At 37.9% G+C, this 22,489-nt stretch overlaps 1 protein-coding gene across 6 annotated transcripts in view; it reads right to left on the bottom strand.

Annotated features, from left to right (window-relative positions):
• Window positions 1-21,136, bottom strand: part of BBS4 (Bardet-Biedl syndrome 4) — a 46,363-nt gene extending 25,227 nt beyond the window's left edge. For 2 of the 6 annotated variants that reach the window (XM_077123860.1, XM_077123858.1), the window contains exons 1-3: window positions 21,058-21,136; window positions 10,324-10,375; window positions 588-667 (exon numbers count right to left, since the gene is read on the bottom strand). In XM_077123860.1, the coding sequence (XP_076979975.1) occupies window positions 588-667; window positions 10,324-10,375; window positions 21,058-21,081 (156 nt within the window). In that variant the 5' untranslated portion in view covers window positions 21,082-21,136. Of the gene's footprint in view, window positions 1-587; window positions 668-10,323; window positions 10,376-12,819; window positions 12,940-21,057 lie in introns of all 6 variants that reach the window. The other 4 variants (XM_077123864.1, XM_077123861.1, XM_077123859.1 and 1 more) reach the window with 3 other exon arrangements.
• Between the last annotated feature and the right edge of the window lie 1,353 nt (window positions 21,137-22,489).

Genomic DNA, 22,489 nt, shown 5'->3' on the forward strand with positions numbered 1-22,489 from the left:
CTGTTCATATTTTGCCTGTTCATACTACTGACTGCCAGTAAGTATGTAATATATATAGCATATATCAAAGATACAGTTTTTAATCTTTAAATATAAATGGATTTTAAATACTAAATGATGATCAACCTCACCTATAAAAGAAATATAAAGTAAAACATCATTTTTTGCCTATTCAAAGATCAAAAAGTTAGATAATATTCTGTGTTGAACATTTGTTCTCTACCATGAATGAGGCCAACAAGTCCCAGAAGATTGGCTGCTCCTTCAGCCTGGTCTTGAAATGAGAAAACACACTGAGCACACCTGAACTTGACCCACAACTGGGAGTCAAACCCAGCCAACCCATAGCCAATCTGGAGACCCAGGAGCAATAAATCATGTCTACTGTTGGGCGTCACTGAAAATTTGAAGTTGTCTGTTAAACAGCATTATCATAGCAAAAGCTAACTAATACAGAAAGTGTAGGGAAACAGGAAATCATACATTATTAGTGGGATATAAACTGTGATAAACTCTGTGCAGCAGACACCTTTAGTTGTCTACCCAACAGCCTGCATTTTATTTTCTTTATCATTATAATCTCTCACCTTGCATGCTTCATAATCCTTCCGGATATAGTGAAGATGTATCAACCAGTTCTGCTTCTCTAAAATAGGAAACTCTGGAGCTTGGTAGGATATTTTGACAAAACAAGCAACACAGTCATTATTAGACATGTATGTGTGTATATATATATATATATTTTTTTTTTTTTTACTTAAGAATGGTTCTCAAGTCTAAACTAACAACAATCATATTGCAATATCACATTAAATTCTTCATGCTGCTGTCCAAAAGAGTATATTATGGAGCATTAAAAATGTATAGACTGTTAAAGTAAGAGATACTTGTGCTATTACACATTGAACATATGCTTCCCTTGAGATTTTACAGCTGTCAGTTTCTCAAAGTGATAACTTGAGAACTAAAATCATTCTTTATCTTTTCCTCCTCTCTTTGTCCTGTTCCCTGGCTACAGAAGGTGAATAAGCAGACTTTCTAAAGGAGATTGCAGGAATATCACTAACAAAATATATGTAACATAATTAATATCACATCTGGATAGGTAAGAATACCAAACAGTATTTTAAATGGTTAACTACAACTTTTAGAAATAGCTCAAATATGAAACATTCTAGTGTTGTCCAGAAATGAGAAGACAACAATGAAAAAAATCTGAGCTGAAAATGACTCATGATATAGAGACCATAAAATGAGCTACTTTCCTATTGCAATTCCAAAGTTTAAAATACCAGTAAAAGTTAATTAAGAGAAATTAATTTTCTATGCTAAAGAGTTGGAGGAGCCACACAACCTCAGAACAACAGTGGCCTTAAAAGGAAGAAAGAGGAACAGGACTAGGAAAAGATTAAAAGGAGATTTCAACTCTTTCTCTAATGTTGGTTTCTTAAAAACTAAAAAATCTTGGGTGCACAGGTGGTTCAGTGACGGAATGCTCATGTTCCATGCAGGAGACACAGGTTCGATTCAGGACCAAGCACCCCCCACCCCCCACTTTCCCACCCAAAAAAATCCAAAGCTCTAAAGTAAATATGATTAAATGTTTTTATTTATTAAATCTGGGCAGTAAGTACATAGTGTTTATGTTCTTATTTATGTTTTGAGGGGTACCTGATTTTTAAAAATGTTAATGAAAGGGTAGAGCAGGAGGAGAGAGGGAAATGATTTTTAATTCATTTCCTGATGTTCCAGAACCTTAGAAGAAGCAACCAACAAAAAACTAAGATATATCTGCCCATTAGATAGGAAAAAATAAAGCTTACTATGACCCAGAGACTTAATGTTGCCAGAACACAAAGATTAAAAAATAATGCTCCAATTACTGGGGGCCAAGATGTGGCATAGTGAGGTGTGGAATTTGGTTCATTCTCCACAGCAATTAGTAAATAGCCAGGATAGTACAGAACAACTGTTGGGGCCACGTCAGTGACTGGACACACAGGGTACCCCACTCTGGACAAGCTGGACCGGCTATGAGCCCACCCAGAACTGTGAGTTCCCCAAAACACAGCAGCCAGTACCCTTCCCCCACTAGCTGCTTCCCAGAATAGATAGGAAAGAGACTTTACTAGCTAGCAGCAGGGGCTGAGCACAACCAAGCTCCAATTTATGGAATTAAACAACAAATTCTGACTACTAAAAATAGGCCCCCAGTGCAGCAGAAACTAGAGTAAAAGCTGAGGTTGCCGGTTTTTGCCCCAGTGCAGAGGGGGCAGGGCTGACAGAAAAAGAAAACTGGAAAAAAAAAAAACCCAGAGGTTTTTTGGATTAATAGCACACAATACTTGAAAGGGTCTGGGCCCTGAAGGAAAGGAGGGGGCCCACAGGACCTGGAGATACATAAAGTAGCATACTACTTAAGGTCTTGATTGGCAAACCTGAGGAATGGGGTCCTGCTCTGAAAAGGATTCTTCTTTTTCTTTTTTGTGGCTGCATTTCCATGCCTTAAGTACTCCTTGAATACAGCTGCAGGGCTTCTCAGGCTCCAAATGCCCCAGGCATAGGCAAAATTAAGCTTGTTTGAGTGTTTGTCTGGAGCCTGTGCCTCTCCTAGCAGAGGGGTGGGGTCCAGCTCAGGTGGAATCCCTCCCTCAAGAAATTCAGACCCCAGGGTCTGGGAAACTGATATGATTAAAGCCAGTTTACAACCTCTCCTCTGTCTCAACCACACCCCCAGCAGGGAGAGTTTGCTGAAGTTAAAGGTATTGCATCACCTTATGCTGGTGGGACCCGTAGGCAGTAAAGCGCTACATACTGGCAGGATAGGAAAAACACAGAGTCCAGTGTCTTCATAGGAAAGCCTTTCAACCTGCTGGGTGTCACGCTCAGGAAAAACTGATGAACATGACTTTTTCCTCCTGAGACAAGGCCAGTTCAGTCTGGGAAACTATGGCTGGGGTCTATAATACCTAAATAGACCCTCCTAAGGGGGAAAAAGGCACCATACAGGCAGAGCAAGAAACAAGAAAACAAGAACTGAAAAATTCTCCTCTGTTAAACAAAACCTAAGCTAGAGGTCCAGATAAAGCTGAACTGAATGTCAGAGAACAGATAGACAAGACATTCATCCAGCAAGAAAACACTAGGTAAAAGAAGTTAAAGCAATCTCCAGAATAAACTAATTAAAGTAATGAAATGCCTAGACGCCGGCAAAAAATAACAAATCACACCAGAAAAATTGAAGATATGGCCCAGTCAAAGGAACAAACCAATAATGCAAATGAGATACAGGAGTTGAAACAATTAATTCAGAATATACGAACAGACATGGAAAACCTCATCAACAACCAAATCAGTAAATTGAGGGAGTATATAAAGAAGGCAAGGAATGAACAAAAAGAAGAAATCAAGTCTGAAAACACAAATCACAGAACTTATGGAAAAGAAGGGCACAGTAGAAGAGATGAAAAAAACAATGGAAACCTACAATATTATATTTCAAGAGGCAGAAGACAGGACTAGTAACCTGGAGGATGGGACATCTGAAATCGGACAAGCAAAAGAAAATATAGGGAAAAGAATGGAAAACTATGAGCAGGGACTCAGGGAATTGAATGACAACATGAAGCACATGAATATACGTGTTGTGGGTGTCCCGGAAAATGAGGAGAAAAACTAATGAAGGAAATGATCACTGGAAATTTCCCAACTCTCATGAGACTTAAGATTACAGATCCAAGAAGTGCAGCATACCCTAAACAGAAAAGATCCAAAAAGACGTAGTCCAAGACACTTACTAATCAGAATGTCAGATGTCAAAGAGAAAGAGAGAATCTTGGAAGCAGCAAGAGAGAAACAATCCATCATGTACAAGGGAAGCCCAGTAAGACTGTATGTAGATTGTTCAGCAGAAACCATGGAGGCAAGGAGACAGTGGGATGATATATTTAAGTTACTAAAAGAGAAAAACTGCCAACCAAAAATTCTATATCCAGCAAAACTGTCCTTCAAAAATGAGGGGGAAATTAAAACATTTTCAGGCAAAAAAATCACTGAGAGAATTTGTGACCAAGAGACCAGCTCTGCAAGAAATACTAAAGGGAGCACTCAGACAGACAGGAAAAGACAGGAGAGAGAGGTGTGGAGAAGAGTGTAGAAATGAAGATTATCAGTAAAGATAAAAAGAAGAAAAATTAGATATGAAATATAAAATCTAAAAGGCAAAATGATAGAAGTACTGCCCTTACAGTAAAAACACTATGTGTTAATGGATTAAACTCCCCAATCAAAAGACGTAAACTGGCAGAATGGATTAAAAAACAGGACCCATCCATATGCTGTCTCCAGGAAACACATCTTAGACCCAAAGATAAACACAGGTTGAAAGTGAAAGGCTGGGAAAAGATATTTCATGCAAATAACAATCAGAAAAGAGCAGGAGTAGCTATACTAATATCCAACAAATTAGACTTCAATGTAAAACAGTTAAAAGAGACAGAGAAGGATACTATGTTTTAATAAAAGGAACAATTCAACATGAAGACATAACAATCATAAATATTTATGCACCAACCAGAAGGCTCCAAAATACCTGTGGCAAACACTGAAAACACTGAAAAGAGACAGACACATCTACCACAATAGTTGGAGACTTCAGTTCACCACGCTTATCAATGGACAGAACATCTAGACAAGAGATAATAAAGAAACAGAGACTCTGAATAATACAATAAATGATCTAGACTTAACAGGTATCTATAGAACATTACACACCACAACAGCAGGATACACCTTTTTCTCAAGTGCTCATGGATCATTCTCAAAGATTGACAATATGCTGGGTCACGAAGCAAGTCTCAATAAATTTAAAAAGACTGAAATCATACAAAACACTTTCTTAGATCATAAAGGAATGAAGTTGGAAATTAATAACAGTAGAGTGCCAGAAAATTCACAAATAGGTGGAGGCTCAACAACACACTCAAACAACTAGTGGGTCAAGGAAGAAATAACAAGAGAAATCAGTAAATATCTTGAGGAAAAGGAAAATGAAAACTTACGGGATGCAGCAAAGTTAGTGCTAAGAGGGAAATTTATTACCCTAAATGCCTATATCAAAAAAGAAGGGCAAAAATCAAGAAATTAACTGAATACTTGGAATAACAAGAGAAAGAGCAGCAAACTAACCCCAAAACAGGCAAAAGAAAAGAAATAATAAAGATAAGAGCAGAAAAAAAATAAAACTGAGAACATGAAAACAATCAAGAAAATCAACAAAACCAGAAGTTGGTTTTATGAGAAAATCAGTAAGATTGATGGACCCTTAGCAAAACTGACAAAAAGAAGGAGAGAGGATGCAAATAAATAAGATCAGAAATGGAAGAGGAGACATAACCACTGACCCCACAGAAATAAAGGAAGTAATGACAGGATACTATGAACAACTTTATGCAAATAAATACAACAATGTAGATGAAATGGACAACTTTATAGAAAGGCATGAACAACCAACTTTGACTCAAGAAGAAATAGACGACCTCAACAAACCAATCACAAGTAAAGAAACTGAATCAGTCATTAAGAAGCTCCCCAAAACAAAAGTTCAGGACCAGATGGTTTCACATGTGAATTCTACCAAACATTCCAGAAAAAATTACTACCAATCCTGCTCAAGCTCTTCAAAAAAAAATTGAAGAGGAGGGAAAGCTACCTAACTCATTCTACGAAGCCAACCTCACCCTCATACCAAAGCCAGACAAAGATATTACAAAAAAACAAAACTACAGACCAATCTCTAATGAATATAGATGCAAAAATCCTCAACAAAATTCTAGCAAATAAAATCCAGCAACACATTAAAAGAATTATACATCATGACCAAGTAGGATTCATCCCAGGTATGCAAGGATGGTTCAACATAAGAAAATCAATTAATGTAATACACCGTATCAACAAATCAAAGCAGAAAAACCACATGATCATCTCGATTGATGCAGAAAAGGCATCTGACAAAATTCAACATCCTTTCCTGTTGAAAACACTTCAAAGGACAGGAACAGAAGGGAACTTTCTTAAAATGATAAAGGGAATATATGAAAAACCCACAGCTAACATCATCCTCAATGGGGAAAAACTGAAAACTTTTCCCCTAAGATCAAGAACAAGACAAGGATGTCCATTATTACCACTATTATTCAACATTGTGTTAGAAGTTCTAGCCAGAGCAATTAGACAAGAAAAAGAAATACAAGGCATCAGAATTGGAAAGGAAGATATCACTGTTTGCAGATGATATGATACTATATGTCAAAGCCCCGAAAAATCCACAGCAAAACTACTAGAGCTAATAAATGAGTACAGCAAAGTGGCAGGCTACAATATCAACACTAAAAAATCTGTAGTGTTTCTATACACTAGTAATGAACAATCTGAGGGGGAAATCAAGAAACGAATTCCATTTACAATTGCAACCAAAAGAATAAAATATTTAGGAATAAATTTAACTAAAGAGACAAAAGACCTATACAAAGAAAACTACATGAAAATGTTAAAAGAAATCACAGAAGACCTAAATAGATGGACGAGCATACCATGTTCATGGATTGGAACACTAAATATGGTTAAGATGTCAATTCTACCTAAATTGATTTACAGATTCAACACAATACCAATCAAAATCCCAACAGCTTACTTTTCAGAAATAGAAAAACCAATAAGCAAATTTATCTGGAAGGGCAGGGTGCCCCAAATAGCTAAAAGTATCCTGAGAAAGAAAAATGAAGTCGGAGGTCACACACTACGTGACTTCAAGGCATATTATGAAGTCACAGTGGTCAAAACAGCATGGTACTGGCATAAAGATAGATATATTGACCAATGGAATCGAATAGAGTGTTCAGATATAGACCCTCTCATCTACTGACAATTGATCTTTGATAAGGCAGTCAAGCCAACTCACCTGGGACAGAACAGACTCTTCAATAAATGGTGCCTAGAGAACTGGATACCCATATGCAAAAGAATGAAAGAGGACCCATATCTCACACACTATACAAAAGTTAACTCAAAACTTAGATCTAAACATTAGATCTAAGACCATAAAACTGTTAGAAGAAAATATAGGGAAATATCTTATAAATCTCATACTTGGAGGCAGTTTTATAGACCTTATACCCAACAAGAGCACTGAAGAAAGAAATAAATAAATGGGAACTCCTCAAAATTAAACACTTTTGTGCATCAAAGAACTTCATCAAGAAAGTAAAAAGACAGCCTACACAATGGGAGATAATATTTGTAAACGACATATCAGATAAAGGTCTAGTATCCAGAATTTATAAAGAGATTGTTCAACTCAACAACAAAAAGATAGCCAATCCAATTACAAAATGGGAAAAAGACTTGAACAGACACTTCTCAGAAGAGGAAATACAAATGGCCAAAAGGCACATGAAGAGATGCTCAACGTCCCTGGCCATTAGAGAAATGCAACTCAAAACCACAATGAGATATCATCTCACACCCACCAGAATGGCCATTATCAACAAAACAGAAAATGACAAGTGCTGGAGAGGATGTGGAGAAAGAGGCACACTTATCCATTGTTGGTGGGAATGTCAAATGGTGCAACCACTGTGGAAGGCAGTTTGGCGGTTCCTCAAAAAGCTAAATATAGAATTGCCATATGACCTGGCAATACCATTGCTAGGTATCTGCTCAAAGGACATAAGGGCAAGGACACAAACGGACATATGCACACCAATGTTTTTAGCAGCATTATTTACAATTGCAAAGAGATGGAAACAGCCACAATGTCCATCAACAGATGGTTGGCTAAACAAACTGTGGTATGTACGTATGATGGAATATTATGCAGCTGTAAGACAGAACAAAGTTATGAACTATGTAGCAACATGGATGGACCTTGAGGACATTATGTTGAGTGAGATTAGCCAAAAACAAAAGCACAAATACTGTATGGTCTCACTGATATGAACTGACATTAGTGAATAAACTTGGAGAACTTCATGGGTAACAGAGTCCATCAGGAGATAGAAATAGGGTAAGATATTGGGTAATAGGAGCTGAAGGGATACAGATTGTGCAACAGGACTGAATATAAAAACTCAGAAATGGACAGCACAATACTAACTAACTGTAATAGAATTATGTTAAAACTTGAATGAAGCTGAATGTGAGAATGATAGAGGGAGGAGGGCTGGGATCATAAATGAAATCAGAAAGAAAGCTAGGCGATAAAGATTGAGATTGTATAATCTAGGAATGCCTAGAGTGTACAATGATAGTGACTAAATACACACATTTTAAAAATATTTTTGCATGAGGAAGAACAAAGGAATGTCATTATTGCAGGGTGCTGAAAATAGATGGTAATTAATATTTTAAAATTTCAACTTATATGTGAGACTAAAGCAAAAAATGTTTATTTGATACAAAATCTATATTTTGACTAGTGCATCTCCTAATATAACTTATGTAGATAGGTGGCTGAACACCATAAGTACATGGAACCTTGGGTAGGACATGAGATTTTGTAGGTTAGTCCAGAGTGATGCCTTGATAAATCCCAGAAGGATTTGAACAGTGAATAAAAAAGTATTTACAGAGTCCCCTTGGAGGAATGGTGAAAAGGGGAAAATTCAACTTCCCCAAGTGGAGAATTCTTGATAGTCACACAAGCAGTGGAGACAACCAAAGCAATAGGCTGAGCCCCCAATCTTGGGGTTTGTTCATATGAACTTAACCCCACAAAGGTTAGGCTAAGCCTACTTAAAATTAGGCTTAAAGAGTCACCCCAAAGAGAACCTCTTTTGTTGCTCAGATATGGCCTTTCTCTCTTAGCCAACGCGACAAGCAAAATTACTGCCCTCCCTCTCTCTACATGGGACATGACTCCCAGGAGTGTGGACCTTCCTGGCAACATGGGACCGAAATCCTAGAATGAGCTGGGACTCAGCACCAAGGGATTGAGAAAATCTTCTCGACCAAAAGGGCGAAGAGAGAAATGAGACAAAATAATGTGTCAATGGCTGAGAGATTCCAAACAGAGTCGAGAGGTTATCCTGGAGGTTATTCTTACGCATTAAATAGATATCACCTTTGTAGTTAAAGCATAACAGAGAGGCTGGAGGGAACTGCCTGAAAACGTAGAGCTGTGTTCCAATAGCCATGTTTCTTTGAAGATGATCGTATAATGATAAAGCTTTCGCAATGTGACTGTGTGATTGTGAAAACCTTGTGTCTGATGCTTCTTTTATCTACCTTATGGACAGATGAGTACAACATATGGATTAAAAATAAGTAAATCATAGGGGGAACAAATGTTAAAATAAATACAGTAGATTGAAATGCTAGTGATCAATGAAAGGGGAGTAGGTATGAATATGGTAGGTATGAATTTTTTTCTAATCTTTTTATTTCTTTTTCTGAATTGATGCAAATGTTCTAAGAAATGATCATGATGAATATACAACTATGTGATAAAAAAGTGTTCATATTTTATGTTTACTAGTTTTACTAATAAAAAAATTTTTTTTTAATTATTTTAGGCTTGAGGGGAACTTCACAGAGTGCTTTTTCTACCAGTAGAAAACTACAGAACACACATATAATTTAATAAAACCCCTGTTCTAGTTTGCTAGCTGCTGGAATGCAACACACCAGAGACAGACTGGCTTTCAATAAAAGGGGATTTATTTCGTTAGTTCTTCAAAGGAAAGGCAGCTAACTTTCAACTGAGGTTCCTTCTTACGTGGGAAGGCACAGGGTGATCTCTGCTGGCCTTCTGTCCAGGTCTCTGGGTTCCAACAACTTTCCCTGGGGTGATTTCTTTCTGCATCTCCAAAGGCCTGGGCTGACCTGCGAATGCTGAGATGAGGTATGCTGAGCTGCTTGGGCTATGCTATGTTGTGCTCTCTAATTTAAGCACCAACCAATTAAATCAAACATCATTCGTTATAGCAGGCACGCCTCTTAGCCAACTGCAGATGTAACGAGCAACAGATGAGGTTCACATACCATTGGCTCATGTCCACAGCAACAGAAGTAGGCACTCTGACCTGGCCAAGTTGACAACTGAATCTAACTACCACAACCCCATTTAAAGACATTTACAGTTGAAACCAATTCCCTAATATCTAACAACTCCATGAAACCAATTCCCTAATATCTAACAACTCCATGAAATACATGCTACTCTGGCAGTAGTCTATTACTGCTGTCCCCGAACATTAACATTTTAAAAAGCTTTAATACATATAGAATAGAAAAAAAGATAGACATAATATGAAATTGCATACAGACCTTTTTTCAGCCGGGGTTTTTGAGATTCAACAGATGCAGGAAACTGAGTTCTCTGAAATGACAGAAGTCTACAGTTAAGATATCATATTCCTTGCTAATTTAAAGAAGATACATATTCAAATAACAAGAATAACTAGGAGCTCAACAAAGATGCAATTAAGACATTTATTGCATACAGGTACAAAGACCTGAACTATTTTGAATATGGTTTAAAAAATAAATGTCAAGTTGCACTTTTGCTATCCAAACTATTAATAATATATAATTCATATTTATAATATGCATTTAGTGTGAAATATATAGTTATACCTTATAAATAACTATAAAATATAATTTAAAAAGCACAAAGTTCTGGGTGCATGGGTGGTTCAGTGGTAGAATGCTGGCCTTTCATGTGGGAGACGGGGTTCAATTCCCAGACCATGAACCCCAAAAGGAACCCACAAAGTTCTTAGACACTTCACTTTAGTATTTTATTTAAAGCTACATTTCTTAGCAGCCAAACCAAAAGTAATCACTGTTTCATAAGAGAAAGCAAAGCTTAAGGTTATCTACACAGATATTGTCTAGCTTTTTTTTAGAGTTGGTTTTAAAGGGATAATAGTTAACAAAATAGATAATATCTTAAACTATAAAAACTTTGTAGAAAATCTTCAAATGTATTTTTCTTATTATCAACCTCCTTTAAATGAAAAAGTAACGGTTGAAAATTTTCCAGAAGTAATGAGAGAAATCAATCCTTAAATTGTGGAAGCTCAACAAATAATGAACAGATAAAATGAAAATAAATCCACAATTAGATACAACATAGGCAACTGCAGCAAAGAAAACAAGAATTTCTTAAAAGTAGCTAAACATGTTACCAGTTTACCTACAAAGAAAAGACAATTAGATGACTGTTAACCTTTCAACAATTAGAAATGAAAGACAGTGGGATAATATACTTCAAGTGTCAAAGGCTAAATAAAAACAAACGTTAATCTAGACCAGTAATCAACAAATTTTGGCCCACAGGCAAAATCCAGCTTGTTTTTATATGGCCCATGGGCTATGAATGGTTTTTACATTTTTTAATGGGTGAAAAGAAAATCTAAAGAATATTTTGTAACACATGAAAATTATAGATAATTCAAATTCAGTGTCAACAAATAAAATTGTATTGGGACACAACCAAGCTTATCTGGCTATGGTATTATCTAAGGTTGCTTTCCCACAACTTGGCATTGTTGAAAAGTTTGTGACAGAGATTATATGGACTACAAAGTCCCAAGAATTTATCTCAGTCTTTACATAAAAAGTTTGCCTAGGCTCTTACACCCACAAAAACTAAATTTAAAAAACAAAGGCCAAAAAAAAAAAAAAAAAGGCAAATTAAAAATACTTTTAGAAAAATAAAAATTGAAAGATTTTATACCTTCACTAAATAAGGTTTTAAAGGATATACATCAATGAGAAGGAAAATAATCTAGAATGAAGAAACAAAAGGAACTGGTAAAATATGGAATTATTTTAAACATCTATTGACTGAAAAAGTAAAAATAACAACATATAACTTGTGGTGCTGAATTGAAAAACACACGAACGGCATAAACTGGCAAGGGGCAACTGGTAACAAGTATTTAATAGATCCTATATTACTGAAAAGAACAGAAAATGTAAGTTTGGACTTTAAGTTAAATATGTATTTTAAAATATCTTTGGTAATCACTAAAGGAAGTCCGAGTATATAGCTTCTAAGCTAGAAGATGAAGTATGAAATGAAAGGAACAAAAGGGGGACAAATAAAGCTGTCTCCCTCCCCCCTACACACACAAAAAAAGGAGGGAAAAAAGATTCTCAAGTTAAAAGACTGAGTACCCAGATGGATTAAAACGTGTAAATGTATGCTAAAATAAAAAAGCAAAGAAAAACAAGTAAAAGGATGGAAAATAACACACCAGGAAAACAGAAATAAAATGAAAACCAAACTAGTAATATTAGTATCAGACAAAACAGACTTCAAGGTGAGCCTTATTAACAAAAGCAAATATGATTAACATAAAGAAAGAGATTCAACTTCAAGTTGACCAAAATGGCTATGTGAAGTGCTCCAGTGTTCCATTCCTCCATGCTGCAGCATATTACAATCAAATTGGTCAAATGCCAAAGATAAAGCAAGAATTCTGAAAGCTGCAAGAAAGTAGTAATATGTCACGCACAAGGGAGCATCAATAAGATCAAGTGTTGGTTTCTCAATTGTTGGGGACAATTAAAGTAGTATGTATAAAATCCACCCTCAGCGATGCTGGAAACATGCAACATGGCCGCCAGGGCTGAAACAAAGAACAGCCTAAACTATAATCAGCCTTCTTCACGGAAGTAATAGTAGTTCGCGCCTAAAGTTCGCGTCAAAAGTACTAACTGTACATCTGCCCTCTGCCCTAGCAACAGCAGCCACCAATCCCAGATCACCACCATCCCTACTAGCCACCCCCTCTCCTTCTAGAGTATATATACCCAGCCTCCTCAATAAACTTTTGCAGCTTGATCAGAATATTTGTCTTGCTGCCATTCTTCCCTCACAGGAGTTCGAGCTTCAGTTGATCGTCCTGCAGGCTGGGACACTCAATGGAAAGCCTGGAGGCAAGAAGGCAATGGGAGGACATATTCAAAGTGCTGAAAGCAAAAATTTGCCAGCCAGGAATTCTATATTCAGCAAAACTCCTTTCAAAAATGAAAGAGACGTTAAGACATTCCCTGATAAACAAAATGAGAGGGAGTTTGTCACCACCAGACTGGCACTACAAGAGATGCTAAAGAGAGTTCTGTATGTTGAAAAGACAACAGATGATAGATTGAAACCACATGAAGAAATAAAGATATCTGGTGAGAGTAATAACATGGGTAAATATAAAGGCCAATATAATTGTATTTTTGGTTTGTACCGTTACTAACAGTAAGTGGCAAGCACACCACAACATTTTGAATGTGATTTATCCCACTGAATGGTATTGTTGGGATTGGTTGAGATTAGAAAGTTAATGTTGTATATATGTTTCCACAATTTAAAAATAAAGGGAAAAGCAACTAAACACACAATGACAATTAAATAGAACATATGACCCTGAATGGGCACTAACAAGGTAGGGGAAAAGGCTGAAAGGGACATCACTGACAAATGAAATTGGAAAATACACTTTCATGCGATAGCAATGTTAAATATCTTGAATTTGATAAGTATAGTTAAAGCAGCTACATAAGTGAATATCCTTGTTCTGAGGAAATACACATAGTAATAAGTATTTAAGAAGCATGATCCATACAACTAAACCCAAGTGTTCAGAAAATGGATTGATGGGGAGGAAGTGAGGAAGCAAGGGCAAATGTGGCAAAATATTAAACTGGTGGATCTGGGTATGGACAGGGGGCAGGGGCGGGAAGAGGTAAGAGTATGTTGGAGTTCTCTGTATGGGGTTTGTAATTGCCCTGTATATTTGAAAGTATTTCAAATAAAAAGTTAATTTAAAAAAATTAGCTATTAAGATACAGCGCACACCCAATTTAGGTTTTTGTCTATCCAATTCTTCAGTGGTAATCTGAATTTCTGATTTCTGTTTTCAGAGCTGTTTGGTAACCTTCCAGCTTTTTTAAAAAAACCTTTGCTCTTCCTCTTGTGGAAAAGCAAAATGGAAAAGAAACTGAAGTAGCATAATTTTACCAACAGTATGACTCCCTTATAAAAGATTACTTCAGCAAGTACACACACATTCATAATAAATAATCTTGTGACTTAGAAGTTTATTAATGTCCTTGAGATTTAGTTTTTACTTACCACAAGGGGAAACAGGGAACATTATGCTAAGTAAAAGCAAGACACGTAAAATTACACACTATGTGACTCTTACAGATATACCTCCTTTTATTGTGCTTCACTTTATGGTGTTTCGCAGTGTTGTAGTTTGCTAGCTGCCAGAATGCTACACACCAGAGACAGACTGGCTTTTGATAAAAGGGGATTTATTTAGTTAATGTATAGTTCTTCAGAGGAAACGCAGCAAACTTTTGACTTAGGTTCTTTCTTACGTGGGAAGGCACAGGGTGATCTCTGCTGGCCTTCTCTCCAGGCTTCTGGGTTCCAATAACTTTTCCTGAGGTGATTTTTTCTGCATCTCCAAAGGCCTGGGCTGAGCTGCGAATGCTGAGATGAGGTATGCTGAGCTGCTTGGGCCGTGCTACGTTGAGCTCTCTAATTTAAGCACCAGCCAATTAAATCAAACATCATTCATTACAGCAGGCACACCTCTTAGCCGACTGCAGATGTAATGAGCAACAGATGAGGTTCAGGTACCATTGGCCCATGTCCACAACAACAGAACTAGGCACCTTTACCTGGCCAAGTTAACAACTGAATCTAACTACCACATGTCCACCCCTTGTCAACTTGGCAATGCATCACCTTAAACAATATTAAGGTGCAAAAAACTCTCTTCTGGCTGTGACCTATGAATCTCAAAGCAAGTTATCTGGTGCCAATATGCAAAGGAGGGACAGTCACAGGATTCATAGGGAGAAACTGCAAGAAAAACCTGCAGGGCAAACACCATTGGATTTCAAAGTCTAAAAGTCATTTATCCTTCAGCTTTAGAAAGTAGCAGTCCCACCCTTTCCAAGGGCCTATGCAGTGGCCTGCCTCTTTCCAAATCAACCTCGGGGGAACACTGAGGAGACCACCTTTTTCTCGGCTCCACTCTCTCCAAGCATCAGGGCCACACCTGGGCTCTCTGCCATTTCTGAGGCACACACTCAACCCCTCCATGTGGTGGCAGCCAGGCTCTCCCCAGTCCCCAAGAAGCCTGCTATACCTTCTCCAAGGCCTGAGGCAGCACAACTCTTCCACTGTAACGATGTGGGATACTCATCCTCTGCCCTCAAGGCAAACTCACCCTCTCCATGTATATGGGTGGGTCCACTCTCCTGGCTGAGGTTTCTTGGCTTCAGACCTGAGCTTCCATGGTTCTCACTCTGCAAACTCCAATTTGCCCCTTTTGTGTCCCCCTTTGTCCAGATTGGTAGTGGTTCCTTTTACACCAACAGTCGCTTCAAGCACTCCAGGACTTCTCCATCATTCTCTTCACAGTTCCTCCAAAATCTTCCCCTTAGCCATCCAAAAAACCATTTCGACGTATCCGGTATTTGCAAACTGCGGCAGCACCTCACGCTCCGGTACCAAATCTGTTGTAGTTTGCTAGCTGCTGGAATGCAACACACCAGAGACGGATTGGCTTTCAATAAAAGGGGATTTATTTAGTTAATGTATAGTTCTTCAGAGGAAAGGCAGCTAGCTAACTTTCAACTGAGGTTCTTTCTTACGTGGAAAGGCACAAAGCAATCTCTGCTGGCCTTCTCTCCAGGCTTCTGGGTTCCAACATCTTTCCCCAGGATGATTACTTTCTGTATCTCCAAAGGCCTGGACTGAGCTGCAAGCGCCGAGATGAGGTATGCTGAGCTGCTTGGGCTGTTGAGCTCTCTCATTTAAGCATCAGCCAACTAAATCAAACATCATTCATTACAGCAGGTATGCCTCTCAGCCAAATGCAGATGTAATGAGCAAATGCATCTGCAGATGAGGTTCATGTACCATTGGCTCATCTCCACAGTAACAGAACTAGGCAAGTTCACCTGGCCAAGATGACAACTGAATTTAACTACCGCATGCAAATACTGCATTTTTAACAAATTGAAGGTCTGTGGAAACCCTGCATCAAGCAAGCCTATCAGTGCCACTTTTTCAACAGCATGTGCTCACATCATATCATTACACATATTGGTAATTCTCACAATATTTCAAATTTTTCATTATTTTTATATCTGTTACGGTGATCTGTGATCAATGATCTCTGATGCTACTATTATACTTGTTTCACGGCACCACTAACCACGCCCATATAAGACTGCAAACTTAATCACTGCATGGGTTCTGACTGCTCTACCAACCAACCATTCTCTCATCTCCCTCCCTCTCCTTGGGCTACCCCATTCCCTGAAACACAACAATAATGAAATGAGGTCAATTAAAAACCCAACAATGGCCTTTAAGTGTTCAAGTGAAAGGAAGAGGTGCACACCTAACTTTAAATCAAAAGCTAGAAATCATTAAACTTAGTAAGGAAGGCATATTGAAAGCCAAAATAAGCCAAAAGCGAGGCCTCTTGTGCCAGTTGGCCAAGGTGTGAATACAAAGGAAAAGTTCTTGAAGAAAATGTAAAGTGCTACTCCAGTGAAAACGCAAATGATAAGAAAGCAAAAAACAGTCTTATTGCTGATATGGACAAAGTGTTAGTGGTGTGGATAGAAAATCAAACCAACCACAACATTCCCTTAAGCTAATCCAGAGCCTGGTCCTAAATCGCTTCACTTCCAGAAAGTCTGACAGGTGAGGAAGCTGCAGAAGAAAAGTTTGAAGCAAAAGAGGATGGTTCATAAAGTTTAAGGAAAGAAGCCATCGCTATAACATAAAAGTACTAAGGGCAACAGCAAGTACTGATGTAGAAGCTACAGCAATTATCCAGAAGATTTAGCTAAGATAACTGATGAAGGCAGAGATACTAAACAACAGATTTTCAATGTAGACAAAACAGCATTATATTGGAAGATGCCATCTAGGACTTTCATAGCTAGAGAGGAGAAGTCAATACCTGGATTCAACACTTCAAAGGACAGGTTAACTCTCTTTTTAGGGGCTAATTTAGTGACTTCAATTTTGAGTCAATGCTCATTTACCATTCTGAAAATCCTAGGGCCCTTAAGAGTTATGCTAAATCTACTCTGTCTGTGCTCTAAAAACAGAATAACTAAGCTTGGATGACAGCACATCTGTTTACAATACAGTTTGCCGAATATTATAAACACACTGTCGAGACCTAATGCTCAAAAAAAGAGAGATTCCTCTCAAAATATTACCAATCATTGACAATGCACCTCAGAGCTCTTATGGAGATGTACATGATGAATGTAATTTTCCTGCCTCCTAACACAACATCCATTCTGCAATCAATGGATCAAGGAGTCTTTTGGACTTTCAGGTCTTATTACATAAGAAATACATTTCATAAGGCTATAGTTGCCATACAGAATGACTCCTCTGGTGGCTCTGAAAACCTTCTTGGAAAGGATTCACCATTCTAGATGCCATTAAGAACAGTTAGCAACTAGGTGATGATATTGTGAGCCACTGCCTGTATACTTTGGATGGACTGTATGTGTGTGAAGATATCTCAACAAAAATATTAAAAAAAAAAAAAAAGAACATTTGGGATTTATGGGAGGAGGGCAAAATATCAACATTAACCAATGTTTGGGAGAAGTTGATTCCAACTCTCAGAGACCACTTTGAGGGGTTCAAGATTTCAGTGGAGGAAGTAACTGCAGATGTGGCTGAAATAGCAAGAGAACTGAAATTAGAAGTGGAGTCCAAAGATGTGACTGAATTGCTGCAATCTCATGACAACATTTGAATGGATGAAGAGTTGCTTCTGATGGATAAGCAAAGAAAGTGGTTTCTCGAGATGGAATCTACCCGTGGTGAAGAGGCTGTGAATACTGTTCAAATGACAACAAAGATTTTTAAATATTACAAAAACTTAGTTGATAAAGAGTGGTAGGATCTGAAAGGATTGACTCCCAATTTTGAAAGAAATTCTACTGTGCTATAAAACATAACATACTACAGAGAAGTCTTTCATAAAAGGAGGAGTCAATCAATGTGGTAAACTTCATTGTTGTCTTAACCTTCAGTAACTAACACCCTAATCAGTTAGCGGCCAACAACTTCTAGGCAAGACCCTCCATCAGCCAACAGATGACAACTTGCTGAAGGATCAGATGATGGTTGGCATTTTTTCATAAATATTTTAAATTAAGATATGTACAATTGTTTTTCAGACATAATGCTATTGCACACTTAATAGACTACAGGATAGTGTAACCATAACTTTAATATGCACTACAAAACCAAAAAATTTGTAACTAGTGTGATATTTACTTTATTGCAGTGCTCTGGAACCGAACCCACAATATCTCTAAGGTATGTTTGTACACCAAATTTCTCAGAAAGGCAAAACTATAAAGACAGAAAGTAGATCAGTGGTGGCCTGAATTCAGAAGTAGCAACTGGCTGCAAACGTTGTATAAGGGAATTTTTTATAGTAATGGACATGTTCTAATTGCACATGGATTGTGGAAATATACAAATTTACTAAAACTACACACAGTATACACTTAAAATGGAAGAATTTTATGATATATAAATTGTCCCTCAATAAGGCTGTTTTAAAAATGCTAAAGGATTTAACTTTTCTTAAAATCTAATTGGAAATTTGGGGGAAGGGGGAAGGAGATTCTTAGAGGATCAAAAGGCATCTTCTCTACCTTTATGAGTCAACAACCCTACTTCTTCTGCACAAAGTGGAATTAAAATAAATCATAATTGAGTCTTCTTTCCAAAAGATTTTTTCCAGAACATTCTGAGAAATGGAAAGGATTCTAAAAGCCCACTTATTCTCATTCATAGGTGTAATGTATGTATGAGTAAATCCATCATGTTTTTCGGCTCTTTCTTCATTTTTATGTAATTGTTATTTACTTATCTCACAAATATTCAGGGAGCACCTGATATGTACTAAGCACTACCTGACACAGATCAACAAGTGCAGAGAGGATATTTCTCTCAGTTCTGTAAAGTTTTCCTCCTTTCATTCATAGGAGAACAGATGGATATTTATACAAGTATATCACATAATGAGAATTAGGGAGTTATAAAAATTTTGTAAGTACAAATCATGGTTTTCCAAGATCTTTCTTCAACTTAAACCCAAGCTATTTGCTAGCTTTCTTTCCTTTTTTCATTATAAGAACTCTAAACCATTTATCATACATATTTACACTATATAGATGTGTATATCAGTTTCCAGTTTTCTTCCTAAGGAACTGGTAATAATCCATAATAGTTCTAGTGGTGTATTAGAATTTGTGTGTTCCACACTGGGCCACTTTCACTCAGTTATGCTGGGATATTTCACAGCTTCAAGGCATTTACTGCAGCATTTTTACTTTTATCATGTGTTCACAGTTTCATCTAGAGTTTTAAGTCTTTTAACCTTTTCTCCTCTGTGTGTATGTCCATATTTATAGATCTATGTGTTTTTTCCTTTAAGTCACAAAATTTAGATTGCACAGTATTCCTCCAAATCCTGTATTAACAAATGTATACCATGAAAATCTTCCCCTATCAACACGCATACTTCTAACATTCTTTGTAATGGTTGCATAATATTCCACAGTATGTTAATACCACAAGTTATTAATCCATTACTTTCCTAATAGGTATTCACTTTGTTTCCAGCTTTCTGTCACCACAAATAGTACTGCAATGAATGCCCTTGTACTATACGCTTGTTTCACTTTTATGTCTACCCTACACAGATGTACAAGTGGAATTTCTGGGTCAAAGAGTAACAGGTCCTTTTAATTTTATTAGATAATTTATAATTATCACTTTCCAAAAAGGACAGAAATCAAATTTCAATGTGGTGTTAACTTGAAAAAATAAAATTACTATCAATACTAGATTGTTAGCAACAAATCTAACAACACCGAAAATAATAAATTAACTTCAGGCTTAAGTGCTAAAGTCCCACTGAACCCAGAAACGTAGTTCTCCTTAAAAGTACAGGATAATTCTGAGAGCTTTGAGAGTACAGAACCATTCTACCATCACAGAAATCAAGTTCATATTCTGTCACACGAACACCTCTCTATACCTGTAGTGAACAATTACATCTCACACTTAAAATCTCTGCTTTGAGCCTCCTTCCCTGTTTTCCTTTCTTCTGATTAAAACTGAAATAATTTGATAACTCTGCAGATGAGAAGGTATAGAATAGAAAAGCCCCGCCTCAGAAGATAAATTTGACCTAGCTCCTAAACACCTAAAACTACATGATCAAATGGTCAGCCAAACGCTGCTATTTTTTGTCTTCTATGTTTTCCAGGGTTTTTCAGAGAGCAATAAATTCTGAACTAAAATCAGTCTAACAAATCGGCGGAATTGTTTTGAAACCCTAAGGCAAGAATACAAGTTTGACACTTGGTGCTTTCACAAATTATGATTATATACCTCAAAACCAACTACTGTTGGCTCATGCTGTATTTATCTGGGTTACTCTGTAACAACAATTCCAGGGAGTTTAATCAAATCCTAACTCAATCTCCAACTGAATCTCGTAACAGTAATTTCCTAAACGCTAATTACAGCAGTGACACTGAAGACTTTCAAGCTTCATCAAACTAAATTCCTAATCCACGGGATTAGCAAAAACTGTCTCTACACATGTGATAATGCTTCCTTTCCAAATCCCGTGATGCTAAAAAGACGAAGCAAAGAAAACAGCTGTATCTGGTGGATGTCTCCCTTTTCCGCTAAACGCAGCTCACGGGGTACCACAGCCCTAGAACAGACCCCCACTGCAAAGAATTCACACCCGCCCTACGCCGACCTGTTTCCGGGGAAGCAGAAGACCGACTGTATCACGCCCGCCCATCCCAAACTGCTCTGGACCTGGCTCCGCATCTCCCCAAGGGCGGCTGTGTGGAACTGGGGCCAAGAGCCAAGACCCAGTGCCCACCAATTTACCTCGCCACCCTCCCAACCCGGCCCTCCCTGGCCGCCCAGACGCTACGGAGAATCTTGGCGCTCACCACCGTGAGTCCGTCCTCAGCCATTTTGGTTCAGCCAGCCTCACGGAGGCCGGAAGTCGGTGGATTCCCAGACTACCAGGCAAACGGAAGTTGGTTGGACTGTAAACAGGAGGGCGGGGCCTGAGAAGGGAAGTAGGAGGATTGCTGGGGCTTGGGCTGAGGCTCTGAGTGGGAGATTCAGGGTCCTCAGGGAATGGAGCTGTAGGGTCAGAGTCCGCTTCGTAGCCGGCTTCCCTCTGACCATGCCGGTGAGGAAATGTGTAGTCTCTAAACCCCCACCCGAAGACTCTGCTGGAGAAATACCAGGCCTCCAGCTGAGCGTGGCCAACTTAACCTAGAGATGCTGCGCAGTCTTCAAATCTCTTTCTTGCCCTGGCTCCAGTCTGCGTTTATTTCAGTCTTCCTGGGAGTTCCACCACACACACCCCGCCCCTCCCCAGGTCCAAAACCTTAGGGCAGAATCTCATTTTCACGCCTTACGTTACAACCCTGTTTCTTGACTGTTAATATCCAGCTAATGAGTGGAGAATTAATTGGGAGGGAAATAAGAATTGATAATCTAAGTAGATTAAAAGAATACAGCAAGAAAAGATACAATGAAACAGTTCACATGGACTAGAGTAATGGCAAAATCAAGAAAAAATGGATTCTTAAGAAATTTAAGAGGTAGAACATAAAGTAGATGGTACAGAATTGAATGTGGGAGAATGAGGAAAAGGGAAATCCCAAAGGAAAATTGCCAGGTCCCTAATTTAAGCAACTGGGTGAATGGTACAACCAAGTACTCAGAAGAGGGGCCTTAGGAAAGGAGCAGTTGTTGGTTCAGGAAGCTCATGAGCCTTGTTCCCAATAAAGAAAATCTCCCTGAAAGGGGTCCTGTGAAAAGTCAGACATTCTTTTTGTTCATGTTATTCAATAAATAGAAATCATTATTACTATATGTCTTAATATCTCTCCTTTGAATCCAGATCATAGGAAGAAGAGAGGGCATTTCTTGTGCAAAGGATTACAATAAGGTTGCACATTGATTTCTCAAATTTCAGTCGCCAATTTAAGATACTTTAGATAACTAATAAGAAAAATGTCATGCAACATAATCTCTTCATAGGAAAATCCCAGAAATCACATAAAGAACGGTTCTAATGTAACACATGAGTCTTAATCTTCCTTAGAAAACCTTGAAAGTGGCCATGTGCTCCTACTTATCAGGATCACTCAAGTCATATAGCTGGGCAATGTGTTCCAAGCAAAATGACATTTATTGTTTCTTCTCCATGGTAGGGGCTGAGGAGGTAGGGAAAGGATCAAACATTAGAAACTTTTAAACTTCACCAACACATGTATAACAAAGGAATTGTAAACATTTTAATTTCACACTTTGCTAGGGTCTACCTCTAGCTTTGTTTTGATGTCACCTGCAGGGTAACTCTCT

This window comes from Tamandua tetradactyla, chromosome 12 (assembly GCF_023851605.1).
Source record: "Tamandua tetradactyla isolate mTamTet1 chromosome 12, mTamTet1.pri, whole genome shotgun sequence".
Classification (NCBI taxonomy): Eukaryota; Metazoa; Chordata; class Mammalia; order Pilosa; family Myrmecophagidae; genus Tamandua; species Tamandua tetradactyla.